The sequence below is a fragment of the Trachymyrmex cornetzi genome, unplaced genomic scaffold, assembly GCF_001594075.2.
Source record: "Trachymyrmex cornetzi isolate Tcor2-1 unplaced genomic scaffold, Tcor1.1 scaffold127, whole genome shotgun sequence".
In the NCBI taxonomy this organism is placed as follows: domain Eukaryota; kingdom Metazoa; phylum Arthropoda; class Insecta; order Hymenoptera; family Formicidae; genus Trachymyrmex; species Trachymyrmex cornetzi.
Genome location: NW_017295839.1, coordinates 597,706 through 613,006, shown reverse-complemented (window position 1 = coordinate 613,006; position 15,301 = coordinate 597,706). Strand labels below are relative to the sequence as shown.

Sequence of the window (15,301 nt, the reverse complement as noted above, 5' to 3'; positions counted from 1 at the left end):
TAAAGTAATAAAAATATTTTTAACGATACATTTTTATCTCAACGAGGGGAGAAAGAACGTCAGGTAGGAAACAGAGTGACATCGGTCGGAAAAAATGTTGATACGCTGGTTAAAAGGACTGCGTTTACCTAAACACTTAGACGATGACAGATAATGTTCAAGAAGCTATTAACCTGAGATTAAAGAGGATAAACAGAGGATTATCCGAAGGGATTAAGAGGGTTTGCGTCGAGGTTTGGCGTGTGCCATCGTGATAAATGCCGCGCGACAGGAGGGCGAAATTCGCAAGAGAGCTGCAAGATCTTCTCCTTCAACGATCGGCCGACCGTCGTCGTCATGGAATTCGCCGCGCGCAGAAAACAATTTACTTTGAAGGCCGCAAACTCCATTACTGAGCAGAACGTGCTCCAAGTAATGACTTTCTCTAAGCTCGCCCGCTGTCGCATCAGCACGGAGATTGCGTCATCGGATGATACCCGACCTGGCTCTTTCTCGGTCGCGGGAGGAACCATCATCGTTGCAGAATCGCTGCAAAGGTTATGTTACAAGCTCAGTAGGTCACCGAGGACGAAATCGTCGGCAGTTCTCTAGGAAACGTTACATTGGAAAACTGCCAATCCTGATTAGAACTTTTTTCACCCGATTGCCTTCTTCGCTCGACGAGGCTCTCGCCGTTATTCAAAATTTTCAATCGGTTATCGTTATTTCGGCAATCGAGTTATTTTCGATTATTTCTAAAAGCCTCTTTATTGCCTCGCTTCAGCTTTTCCAGGGTTCTCTGTGCAGATGCACAGAGACAACGGAAATGGTATTTCCGCGATCATAAACTGTTGCGCGAACGATGGAGATTATTGGTGAACAAATTGTTCACTTCCGGCGTGTCTACCTTAAGACGACGCGAACCGGTATTCGCTATTACTCATGCTGTTACATTCAACGATCGGTTAGTTGGTTTTGTAAAATACCACTTCGTGCCGGAACTATTAAAATTATCCGAGTGATTTAAGCGACAAGTAGTTTAAGCGACAAATAGTATTTTAGATTTGAATCGTTCAACGAAAATATATGGTGACCGACAAATAGGACACTAATATCTCTTGATGTATCGGATAAGGCGAACGATAATTTTTGTGCGGGGACAAAAGATGAAAATTAGAGCGACAAATCGGACGCGGGCATTCTTGTTGACAGGCAAAAACGGTTAGCCAAGAAAAACTTGAGCGCGAACAGGAAACAGTCGATAACTTTTGCTGGGAAGCTGTTATACCGTTTATTTACGCCGACCATTTTGCAGCATCACGTCGCCATCTTGTTTTTACGACCACCCCGCGAGCAAGCTCTTGTCACAGTCCTCACGGAGTGGTAACAAGTAAATCTCGGAATATACATATAGACCTTGTAGCTTGTTACATTGAAAAAAATTTTTTAATTGTTATTAAATTATATTTATATCATCAATCCACGTTGGAGTTTTTCAACCGGTGTGTCGCGGCACACTGGTGTATTGCAAAAGGTTCTCCAAGTGTGCTGCGAAAATTTTTGAGAAAGTAAAAGAAACGAAAAAGCTTAGAAATTATAAATAAAAAAGCGAATAAGGTGTAAAGTAAAATACTTAAAAAATTGTGAAAATTACTTAAATTATATTGCGCTTACTCTCATTTCAGTCAAAACGTTATCATCATTGTAATAAAGTCCTCTTTATTGAAACAATACCTTTAGAATTTTTTATTGTTTATTTCTGAGTATTGGCGGTATCTCATAAAAGATTTATATTGAGTGTAAAAGCATGTGCACCTAATCTTCATAAATTTTATAATTCGTTGTATTACATCAATAAAATTTAATTACCCGTTCTCTTTGTGTTTGGCATTATATTATTCACTGACTAATATCTTCATAAATTTATCTTGTTATTTACAATGTGTCGCGAATTAAAAAAGATCGGAAAACGCTGATCTATAGTCGATAAGTTTGCATTTTGATTCTTATTTTATGTGTTTGAGTAATTTTGAATTTTTAATTATTCTCTCTCTCAGTTAAAGATCTATAGTTTTTTAAAATAGGCTGGATATCCTTTGATTTATAAACAATATTTTAATAATTAAAGCATTTATATATATTTTTTCAAATAATATATATAATCTAAGATATGTTTGTTGCTCCTGTCATTTCTCTTCTATCTTCTTCTCTGTAAAGTAAAAGAATCATCCTTCGACAGTTTATATCATTCGATTCTTAAATCTCTTTGAAAATATAGAAATTTTCTCCAGAAATATCGTTTCAACAGCCAGTGATCCTTAGCATCAGGGATTGTCGACTGAGTTAAACGCTTCAACCGCAAAGATTCACCGGTGTAGTATCCTAACCGAAATTGCGCGGTAAAACGGTCTCCGCGAACAATGTCGAAGTCGCTTTAACTGTCTGACAAATCGCGCCGACTGAACTGTCGTTAAACACGCTAACGACACTGACTATGGTAATCGGGCTACCGTACGATGATATCGCTGGACACGAAAGCGCGATCAAGCACGAACCAATTTCGCGCAGACAAATCGAACGTTTGTAACAAAGGCTAGACTTCTTCTTACGACTTGTTTGGTTACACAAATTATACTTCTCGAGAAATATATGTATGTTGAATTAATCCTTTGCTAAGGTACGAGATAAGTTTCTGCTTCCGAATATCATTGGGATGCGAGCCAGCAGTCTACACCTACGTTTACATGTCAGATTGGAAACATCAGGCGGCACCTTAAATGCAGTTAATTAACCGAAATCGAGAGTGTTATCGTCAAACGCTGAGTTACGACTGGCAGGCGGGACCTAATTGGTTTTAAGAGATGACCGTCTTCTCTCTTACTTGATACCGAAAGCTACTTACAAGCTCTGGTCACTTCGCCGTTCTCTCCCCGTAAGAAACGTCGATTAATTGTTTGTTATCGATCGTATAGCCGCTTGATAATGAACATCGTTAGTCGTTACCTCGGAACCTCGATGTTTCTTTCTGCCGCAAGACTTGCCAAGAAAACTTTCAAAAAGTAGTGAAACATAAGTGTGAGGATTCTCATTTAGCGACAAAAGGAATCGCTATGCAAATTACAAGAACGAGAACTTATCCAAACAATCTTGCACAGTCGCATAAACTTATGCATAAAGAAAATTAAGCAATAGGCAATCGCAATTTTTGCGTGCGTTTTCTTATGATAGAAAAGCTATTAGATAATTTTCTTTTTGCATAGATATAAGTTATGCGATTATGCAAGTTTGAATAGCTCCTTAGGGCTATAACACACAAAATGCATAAGCATGGTATAGCTATAGCATAAGATCGTCTGGACCAATAAGCATGTTACATAAATCCAGAGTTAGGAAAGTTACTTTATAAGTTAGTTTTTATTATAGAAATTAGGTATAATAAATTCGGGTATTTTATTTTTTATATTACATTAATTATATTAATTTTATTAATTTTATTATATTATATATTAATTATTATTTTATTATTTGCTCCAATTTTGTATTACTTTTTATAATCAATTTCTACGAGACAAATACATATAAAGTAACTTATATAAATAACTTATAAAATAACTTTCCCAATCCTGTACATATCAATATGGCAATTTTATGCGATTCAGATAGATTTTATGTTATGCTTATTACCTTAAGAATATTCTCAATTCTTGTTTCTTGATTTTTTCTCGTTGCCTCAATAGTACATAATGACGGGTGATCTTATATTCTAATGTTGCTCCTGCTAAAGAGATAGGCACTCGTGTTTCTTTACAGAAATACAATGGTCGGTGGGTATCTATTTACGCCACCAACGCCTCACGTGGAAACGTTTCCATCATCTCGTCCGCTCCATGAGAGTTCTGTCGGAGCTTTGCGAGTCCGGATTCTTGTATCGCGCGTGTGTCCGACCGTTCCGCGAAAGAAGGTAATTACGAGTGGATTACGAGAAAGAAGGAGAACGAGAGAGAAAGAAACCATATTGGTATACGCAGTGGCCGCTAAACTAGTATGCTGCGATAATAGAACGAAGTATAATAGCCGCTACGCGATTATTGTCCTAATAAGCACAAGCGATGACGCAAGAAAGCCTTTCGCGCGCAAGAAATAAGAGGCCAAAGTCGAAGCTCGCATATTACGCGATTGACCGCGAGGTAGGACCGAAATGGGAGTCGGATATGATACAGTGCAAAAACACAGTTCTTTTTTCCTTTTATGACGCTCGTTGCATCGTTATAATTACATCGCCATTCGACGCCTGTCAACGTGCGCAAAGCAGTCGTGAGAAATCAATCGTGAGTATCCGTGCAGTCTCGTAATCGTAAATCGTATATAAATTGCGATCATTACACATTGCGTGTTAATGCGTGCTCTATAATCGCATGGATTGTTGATTAAACCGTGAGATATCTGCATAAAACATGCACTTCTCGTAAATCACGAGGAATCGAGACTAATCGTCGCTACTAATGAATTTCTAATTGCTCAGATTTCTTCCCACATTTTATATTTTTCCACATTCCATAATCTGATTCCATTTAAGAACTATTAAAAGTCTTATCATTTATATATAGATATAGAGTTAATTACTTTAGGCTCAAGATATTGCGGTTTGCTTGATACACATTTTGACGTTTACAGATCGATATGGAATCGCAAATGAACGCGTAATGAGATTATTATTTGGATCGCTTGCGATTACCGGGTGATGGGATGTATTTCTGGGCGAGGAGTGGCGATAAAGGACGTAAAACGAGGAGGGGTGGGAAAAGGGGGTGCATAATGGGATAATGTTCGCTCGATGGCCCTTTTACCCTTTAACGATGATTCCTCCGGTTTCCAGCAAATTGTGCGGAAGAGGGGTCCGGCCGACAGTCGACGAGACGAAGAGAAATACTCAGTTCATTTCGTACTTTGATAAAAATTTGACAGATTCTTCAGGTATTCCATGCTACTTTCACATTAGAAAAATGCACCTCCATAGACTAGCCAGCACTCATTCGTGTGTATTTGTATAAATATTACTTATTGTTAAATGCACGCGATCCTTCGATCCAGCTCAGACGAGGCGTAATGAGAGGGTCTCTGAAGCGTATTACTCGTGTTATTTAGCAGTAAATCAAAGTTGGAAACGTAAACCGTTATATCGTACGCTGGTTATCTAATCATCCCTCGTTTCGGGATTGCATCGAAATAAGTATGTTGGTTTTGATGGTATTGTAAAAATACAGACTTATTCGACAAAGACAAGATATGATTTTGTGATCTGCGAACGATTTGCCGTTCATGTTCACGAGATTGCATTCCGTTCTTAGGACGGTAGTCATATAGTCTGTTTTAAGATCGTCTTAACTCTCGAACAGCGTATATGGATCTTTCGTGTCCATGCTATTTCTAATAGTTCTTATTTCTCATATACATACCTGTGCACATGGCACACCCCTCACCCATGGAAAAAATCTTTGTGATGAGGGAATATATAGGGAAGCAACGGCGACAGGGAATCTCTGTGTTGTCGAGCAGCACAATCGCAGAGTTGCGTGAGAAATCAAGACCCATATCTATAGTCGGAAGGTGCCTTTTTCACAAATAAATGAATTTAGTTATTTTGCTATTTTTGTATTAAGTTATTTTATTGTGTCTATATTTTTTTGCTGTATTCACTGCGGGAAGCCGATATGTGAAGTCCACAGATCACCGATATGCAGCGAATAGGTACCATAAAAAAATTTAATATTCTGTAATCACTTTTTAAATATTTCTGTTTGCATTAAATAATTTTTGTACTTTAATAAAATCAAAAACTGTTTTTTCTTCAAAAATATTCTATTTGTCCACATTAAAAATATGACATATTCAGATGCTCAAATAATTGCACTTTTTTGCATCTGGCTCGTGTAATATTTTTTTTTGTAAATTATGATATCTGTACGAAAACATCCTACAATGACTTTTTTTGTATATATATATAGCAAAATTACAATTTTTATATCAAAACTGAATTATTTTCTTTTTCTGGTGCAGAAAGTAATTTTTATAATTTTTCTAAACACTTTTTCCAATGGTTGCATAACAGAATAATTTAGTAGAGACCTTAAAGAATATGTGTGAATTTTTTTCGGACACGAATGACCCATGTGTGCCGTCCAAAGATATCAAAAATAAGTGTGTTGTTCGAAAGTTAAGATACTAAGCTATCTGATTGGTTCATCTTAAGGCTGTACTTAAGACGGTCTTAAATATAAGATCCGACTATGAATACCGGTCTTAATCCCCTAATTAATTCGATGAATAGCTTGGACGAAATCTATAGGGGATGTAATCGCGGGAATTACATCGCCGAAGTATAAACGCTAAATTCACTTCAGCATTCTGATTTTCTCCGTGAAGATCGCGTTCCAATCCATTAGCAGAACCGTCGCAGAAGTCGAAGGCGGCGATTCGTTTTTGCGATATCTGGTACACAGGTTGCGTATCTAAGCGGCCGATCCTTCTCTCCTTTATTGGTCTCGTGAAATTGGTAATGTCGTGTACTTTCTCATTACGTATGCAAATACACGCACGCACGGGGCATTTAGCGTAGTTTCTCTTTACTCGCGCGCTATTACTACAAATGAGATAAGCGCTTAATGACTCCGACAGCTGCCTATCGGGCATAATAGAAGGGCGGAACGAACTGATATTAAGACGATGAGTGATGTTCAACGAATATAAATTACGATATCGTCTGGTCTCGAGAACTTCCTCCTCTCTACGGAATCGTCGGTAATATCATCGATGTTATAATAATTCAGACATATGAATGAGAAAAGATGATTTGATTATATTGGTTAACAATGACTTTGTTAAATAGTAATACATGATATGTATTTTCGATGCTGATTCTGAAAAAGAGATTAAAATTTATCTTATGGGTTCCAATTTTTTTTGTAATCGACATATTTCTTTTTAAAAACTTATATATTTTGCTAACAACTCGTTATGTGAGGTCTTTTTTCTTAATTAAAATAATTTATTTTTGTTTGTAACCTTTTACGATGAATATAGACTCGGTAAAATATAGTAGTTATTTTCTATGAATAATTTAATTATGTCGAAGTAGAAGAGATAAGTAAAGGAATTTTGAAATGCGTGTTACTCAAAAACTCTACTCTCCCCATAAATTCGATAAACAGATTGGAAAATAGCGTAAAAACGCTATACTATAAGAAACGTTCTAACAAATAAAAAAGGTGACATTTGATCAAAAATTTAATATTTACACGAACTTTATAAAAAAAGTGACACTATCGATGAATTATCGGAAAAGATCAACTAAAATAAAAATAACTAGAATAATAATAAATTATATTAAAATAAAATTTTTAAATGCATATTATTAAAAAAAATCCTTCTTTACTAAAAAAACTCTGCCTTATTAAAAAAAGACTCTGCTCATAAATTTAGTAAGTAGAAATTAGCGCAAAAAATACTGTGAGAACTCCGATCAGATCAATATAACATAAGAAAAAAAAAATTTTGTCGACCAATGATATTAAAAAAATTCCGTAGTAGCTTATATTAAAAACAAAAGTGGAAAAGAATAAAGGTTAATAGAATGGCAAGCACTTTGACGTAACATGTCAAAATATTAAAATATTGATAAGATAGGGCGAAGTTATTCCGTCAGTTTCAACTATAAAGTAATATAAAATTTACGACAGCAAACAATATCAAACATTATAACTTTGCAGTGACGCACTTACAACTACCTTATACTATTATGATTGCTTCTTGAGAGCACAAGCATGAACTTTACGTGTTTAGTATATGCTGTTCAGAAACATAAATATTATTGCGAAAAATAGGCGAAAAAGTCTATTCTTTACCCCCCCCTACGTATATATATTTAAATTACAATACTAAAGCGATACATTTCGACTTAACTGACAATGAGTTTGCTTCAGCTTCGCTAATACAAATCTAACAAATACGATACATCAAATTCTAATAATAATAAAAATCAAATGTGTAAATTGTTTGAAAAACATGTAGTTGAAAATATCTTTATCCTAAGCATGAATAAATTAAAAGAATCCATAACAATATATTATATAAATGGTTTGAAAAATTATGACATATCGGAATAGTAAAAGTTATGATAGTATTATGACAATTGATTACGTGTTAGGCGTATTTCAAGTAATTTTTTTTAGAAGTGGTAAAAATGTGTCCCTTTACATTACATGTCTCTTTAACGATTTTCTTGAAGATATCGATAGTCTTTTCAATTTAAGTACCTATATATCTACCAAGAATAGAAACACCGTAACGAATACGCATTGACGTAATAGCGACAGAATGTCGCCAGCAGTGTCCGAAACATCGCTTATCAATGCTTCTTTTTTTTTTCTTGATATAGTGGCTGGACCGTTTCCAAGGCGGATCGGTCATCCCTATCAGAACCGGACACCACCGAAGAGGAAGAAACCGAGAACGAGCTTTACCAGGCTGCAAATCGCGGAACTGGAAAAACGCTTTCACAAACAGAAATATCTGGCCTCCGCCGAGCGGGCGGCGTTGGCGAAGTCGTTAAAGATGACGGACGCGCAGGTGAAGACCTGGTTCCAAAACAGGCGAACGAAATGGAGGTGAGCTCTCGCGACATTTTCATTGGCAACGCTATACACATTTTACGCAGTTTTTGAGGAAATTCTCTCTTCATGGAGCATCTCTCTTTATCGGCATTTAGTTCGACCTTTACTAAAGACAATTTTTTTTGAGGAATATTGTTACCGTGGCGATTGAATTTTTTTAGAAGAAAATACGAGTCTCGAATTGCGCTCTCGGAATGTTAATAGCGGGTTAGCCGCGGCCTGACGCCTATATCTGTAAACGCATTGCCAGTCAAATGTATTGGAGTCTCTTCAAGATAAGAAAGGACGAAAACACGTCATTTAGATAAAAGAGGGCTCGTTCGTAGCGCGGGTCCCCGATACCGGGGGCGTCTTCCCCCCCCCCCCCCTCCTTCCTACGTTCCTTCGTCTCAGGATTTCTAAAATCGTTGTCATGCTACGAAGTCCTTTTGAATCGTTCTACGAAATGCCATGATAAAGCGGTAAACTTGCAGAGAAGCTTTCGGAGAGACGACTCGATAGTTCTTAAACGAGCTACGATTGTTAGATCTTTCCAAGACTCTATTTAGCCTTCGAATTCTAGTTTCTATTCTTACTTTGTAAGCGAGATGGCTTATTAAAGATTAAAATCGATACAACTTCGATAAGTTTCATTTTTAACGGTTCAATTATTACTGCGAAAAAGACTTCGTCGATTCTTCTCAAGAAAGATTAGAAATCAAAAATTCTTTTAATTTTAACGAACGCTATTTACAACACTTACAAAAGTGTTATCGCAGCGTGTAGCTTAAAACAACACTGGGCTTAAATATGAACATTGCTAATTTTATTTGCGATAATTTCATTTAAGTCTTGCAAATTCAGTTACAACTATTATTCAATTTGGATCCGCTTTTAGATATTAAAGCGATTTAAAATTCCAGTTTATAAATATGATTTTTTTATTTGTGTTTGTTGAAATGTGTGTTACGAATTGTACAATGGAAATAAATTCGCTTAACTCGTCGTTCTTTTTTAGAAACTTTTAACATTTGCATAACACCGACATTCTGACAAACATGAATCATATATTTTTATTTGATCTGTATTCTCCAAGATCAGGCGAAAGTTTCGGGACTTGCGTGTCGTACACATGTGGAGACGACCGAAAAGTTTTTTCGTCGTCGCGAGAGGAGAGTAGAAATTCAATTTGGAATCCGACGACACGCATTATCTGTCTCGGTACGCTCGGAAATGTTATCGCCGTGACAGGTACATTTGTCTAGAATGTTACGACGAGTTAACTTCACGCCGGAGTGACAAGTACATCATTTTTAATTAAAGACGCACGCACGACAGGGTAATCATGCGCGCGATCAATAACGCATCACCGCGCGCACGACAGACTTTTCCACTTCGATTTTTTTTTCTCTACATCATCATGGAAATCGAGAGAAAAAGAGGCAAGAGGGAGGAAGGGGAGGAAACTTTTTCGAAATTTTTTTATTTTTTGTTCCCTTTTGTTTGAAGATCTTACATTTTGTATAAAATTCGCGACGGTTCAAGTTTAGCCTTTTGCAAGTCTATGTGAAGTTGAACTAAATTTAAATACATTGCGATAGTCTATCGAATAATTTTTCAGGTTTTCATTTGAAAATAATTACCCAAGCAGAAACTAAACTAAACTAAACAAGTCACGATAACGTCGAAATGATGGAAAAATGACTTTTAATGATTATTTTGACATTATTTTAATATTACAATGACTAGTTGGCAATATTTTCGAAATTCCTCCATAAACTGGTAACAAAAATTCTTTGATTTACGTTAGATTAAATAAAATTGAGGATGAAATACTAGATCATCGTTCATTTGCGCGAAATAGTTTGGACCACAAAGGGTTAAGTGTGTCTGACAAATAAAATCGTAGGAATTCGTGGGGGCACGCATAAACGTCGCGACGTAAGCCTCGGTGTGACGCGGTGTGGTACGACGGTCCAGCGTGCAGCTGCGTTTAAAGTAACGAGATGACTGTAGGCAGAGATGAGATAACTTGGTTTCAATAATTCAGGTACCTAACAGCTTAGCCCTGTCCCGTACATAATGCAGTCTCTTCCCTCCCATCGCGCACATCGGGCACTCTCTCACCCTCTCCCTCCCCCTTTGCCTACCATCGGTCGCCTTCTTGCTTTGACTGCCAGTTCTCCGCGCGCCCCGTCACCTCTTTCAGCCCCCTACGCCCCTCCGCCGGGCGAGAGGCGCTTCTTGGCTTTTAAACTGTCAAACGCTCGAATCCGTTGGCTGAATCGTTTCGATCTCTGCCGGGCCCGACCGACCCCACCGATTCACCTCGTTAAACATTCATCGGTTACGGTGTAGGACTAGGCCGGTAACCGTTCAAACACGATTCGCAGACTCGACGCGATATATCGCGCGCGTAATGCAGTAGATAGCGCAAGAGGAATCAATCGGCACGTATTCGCGATTCGGTACGATTAGAGTTTCATCGATCATTCATTCCATTTACTATTATCTTATTGGGGCTGATGTTCATTCAAATTGTTTCGCGGAAAAGCGATACATATATAAAAATAATCCACGCTTAAGATTAGAAACAGGACCGTCTATACGAATACATCGTAACTAAATGAGCGGATATAACTATAACGTTATAGATGCATAAAAATAATGTTATATAATACAGAAGGCACAACGAATATGCAACTGTCAGCTGTTAATAAAATGTAAATAATAATAAAAATTACAAGATGCAATTGATTAATTAGAAAGAAAGAATCGCGAGGGTGTGCTTTATTCCGTACGCGTTGCGTTGGGGGTCTGAGCGTGCGCTGAAGTATAAAGATAAGAGTAATGTGTCCCAGGTTGCGAGAGAATACGGTTATGCCGGCCGCAGCGAATAGGGCGAGGCTGTGTCGGGGCTGCAAAATGTAATCGGCACGGCGCCGTCAATTATTAATCGCTAACCGCGTTAATTACTTGCAGCGGCGTAGGTGCACCTGTCACTGCAGCAATGGCGTAGCCGCAATGGATTCCGGAGACGGGCGCGGACGAGCGAGATTCAATTGCCCTAATAAAAGCTAATAAAAGTGACAACGCGCTAAATCTTGCCCGTTTTCTACTCCGTTCCCGCCTCACCATTTCGCGGTAATGTCCGATGATCTTAATGACGCTTAATTCCAGACTTATTATTTGAACTGTGATTTGTTCGCGTTACGATAATACAAGGATGAAGAAAATCTATATATGACAGGGAAGGTTGCTCTCAATTTCCTTAAACTGCTCCTATTCCAGATAATTGTTATAATTTTTTAATATTATATCTGACATTTATGGTGAAATACATTCAAAACTCGCACACTTTAAACGATTTTAATAAAATAATTAAAATTGATATTTTATTTTTATTTGACCACTTTTTCGTAACTGCATTCTTTTTTCTAATACTATATTATTTTTTATTAGCTAGAATTTGCACCCAAAATTTGCATCCAAAATTAGTATGCTACCTTTTTGCGTTGTTTTTAATAATATAGGCCAGCTTTTCTACAATTCTTGATTTTAAATGTGTTAAAATTTACATATTTTATATTGAAAAATTTTCTATTTTCATCTGGAAAAGTCAGGGAATTTTTAAATTTATTTTCTGTAACGACCCTGTATAAATAAAGAATTTCTGTATTAGATTTTTTTCTAGAAATTATCCGCATCTTTCCACTCATTTGAATATGTAAGCACCATTTTCATCGTGAACTCGTTTAAGAGATAAAGCGATTCGTTTTTTGCTTAGTAGTTGCTCGTTAAGAAGATCAATCTGACGATAAACTATGGGAGTTACAAACGTTGAAATGGGTCGAGGGAATCGGAAAATAAATTTCGAAGGCGAGCGATCGTCGGCGGCACCGGGTAGCTCGTTTACTCGTACATCGGGTGAAGAAAATTACAGGAAGTTGTTGAGCCGCGTTGCTCAACTCGCGGCCAAAAAGGCGGGCAAAAAGAGGGTCAACGAGATAGTACCTGCGCCGCGATAGGCCGGAACGCGGTGTAATTCGTGAGGAGGACACGAGCGCTCGCCACCGGTCTTTAGAAGGTCCACGAGCATTACGCCAGAAGGAACCAGTTTTAGGAAATTATAACGATCACGACGCAGGAAAACATTGGGATCAAGTCGAATTCAACCGGTCTTACCCCGCACGCCCAGTTCCCGATTCATCCTGTCACGGAAGCACGTTGATGAGAAACCGCGACAGTCGAAACTGTGCCTGGACTAATCTCGGGATAGAAACTTTTAGTGATTTAAAAGAAACGTTATTATCAATGGACGCAAAATTTAGAAATACGATTCTAACAAATGATGTTGTATCTAAGATACCATGGGTATTTGTAATCAGTTCTTATTTCATAACTGTCTTAACCCTTCGATACCATTCCATACCGTTTTGTAACGTACTTATACTTTTTTTCAATCAGATATTGAGGAATATAATAAGAAAATTTATAAAATGGTTGGATACAACAGGGCAATAGGAGTCAAGCACGGTAATTCTTGTGCAAACCAAACGGTTAACAAAACAACTTTATTAATCATTAATCCGTTTACATGTTTCGGCTCACTTTTGAACTATTCTCAAAGACAGTATGATGTTGTAATTAAAAAAAATATTTTTTTATTACAAACTAATTCATTTCAATGAGCCACCTCCACCTATTAACGGAAGCTATAATATAAAAATGAACTCTAATAACAATCTAAAATGTATTACAATTATTAAAAGGTAAATTTTTTGGAAGCAAAAACGATTTATTGTAAAACAATAGAAGGTAGCTCACTAAAACAAAAATTCACCACATCGCAAACACTTAAATTCTATAGGTTTAATCAAAAACTAGTCTTTGACTTTGATTCAGCGAATCAGTGTCAATTATGTTGAAATTAATGGATAACTTTTAATACACTTAGAACGTTAAAAGAAAAAGAAAAAAGAAGGAAAGAAAACTCTGATATTAATTACAGTCCAGACGGACATTAAAACCAAAACTGAATTTTTAATAATTTAATCTTAATGTAACGATGAATGTACTCTGATTAAATACTAGTGCCCTGTTGTATCCAATCATTTTGTATCATTAAGGAGTCTTTAGGAATTAATTTATATTTAAGAAAATTTATATATCTTTATTCATAGCAAAGTTCAAGAGATTCAAGAAACCTCGGATATTGCCATACTAAGAATGGCACCGGTAACGTAATGTCTTAACCCATTTCTTCACTCCATCTAATTAGAAATATGGATTTTTCAATTTTTTTTATGAAGAAAAAAATTAAAAGGTATTGTCTTGTAAAAGGTAGAAAGAAAGAGATTAAGATGCTTAGTTTGTGGTTGGTTTATGACATCTTATGACTATACTTAAGACGATTTTAAATATATATAAGAATCGACTATATGAATACCAGGCATGAATTCGCTATTCGCCGCTGAGCGTTCGTGCGCGCAAACTCTATCGACCTTCCCAAACGAGTCGGCCATTTTGCGGCGTTCTAATAGACTTAAGCTAGAAAACAGATATCACGTGGGTCATTCAGTGGCGCAAGGTGGACTCCGCTCCACTTTGTGATGAATCGAATTAGCTTTATTACATCCGTCTTCTGTTTTCCGCCTAACAACAGTCACTCTATTTTCACCGTCCTTTACCTCGTCTCGTTTCCTCACCAAACTTGCTCCTTCATACAAGTCGTCCTTAGTGCGATCCTGATGGTGCGGTGAACGGCGTACAGTTGAGAACTTCGGTTATACGATAGTCGATTTAACTATATGTAGACTACCGTGTCAAAAGCCAGGAAGTTTCCTCGACAAGCTGCACCCTTAGATGTATAAACTTGTGCGACTATGGAAAACGCGATTTCAGGGCTGACGACACGTCAAACGTCTTTAATGAGAAGGTATCCCTACTGAAAAAAATCATGTCACAACGTTACATGATGAAATCATGTAATTGAAACATATTACATGATATTAAAAATAATTTCATCTATCATGTGATTTTATAGTTACCGAATTTTAAAGAATTAAATGATAGAAATAGAAGAAAAAAAGAATATATCATGTGATTTTTCAAATTATGTAATTTTAAAAAATTACGTACTAATTTGGAATAATCCGTAGTTTACATGTTTTAATTACATGATTTCATCACGCAACTGTGTGACGTGATTTTTTTCAGTAGGGCTAACTAAAAATGCGAGGAAGTACAAAAGTGCAATTTTCTGTTAAATGATTTTTTTCGCACTTAAATTGCCGCATGTAATTCAGTCCCAAGCGAATGATTAATTCGCAACAACACCGCTGGATTCTGTTGCAGGAGACAAACAGCGGAGGAAAGAGAAGCCGAGAGGCAAGCTGCGAATCGACTGATGCTGTCCCTGCAAGCCGAGGCCCTCGGCAAGGTGGCATACCCGACGTCGGTATCTGGGCACCCGGGCAGCACCCCGGTGTCCAGTTTGGACAGGCAGCAAGCATCGACGACGACTCTGACCCATCCGGTCGGCCAATGGGCTTCCCCTTACGGTCCACCGCAGCCTCTAACCGAGCCGATTTGCTGAAGTGCGACGACGATCCGAGAGACTCTCGTCAAGTGAATTCGTCTTATCGTCTTATCCTCCTCGTTCCTCTCTGCGT

At 37.3% G+C, this 15,301-nt stretch overlaps 1 protein-coding gene across 1 annotated transcript in view; it reads left to right on the top strand.

Moving 5' to 3' along the window:
• Positions 1 to 15,301, top strand: part of C15 (homeobox protein C15) — a 30,797-nt gene extending 15,496 nt beyond the window's left edge. Inside the window, exons 2-3 of the mRNA XM_018522005.1 lie at positions 8,414 to 8,642; positions 14,985 to 15,301. Of these exons, the coding sequence (XP_018377507.1) occupies positions 8,414 to 8,642; positions 14,985 to 15,225 (470 nt within the window). The 3' untranslated portion in view covers positions 15,226 to 15,301. The remainder of the gene's footprint in view (positions 1 to 8,413; positions 8,643 to 14,984) is intronic.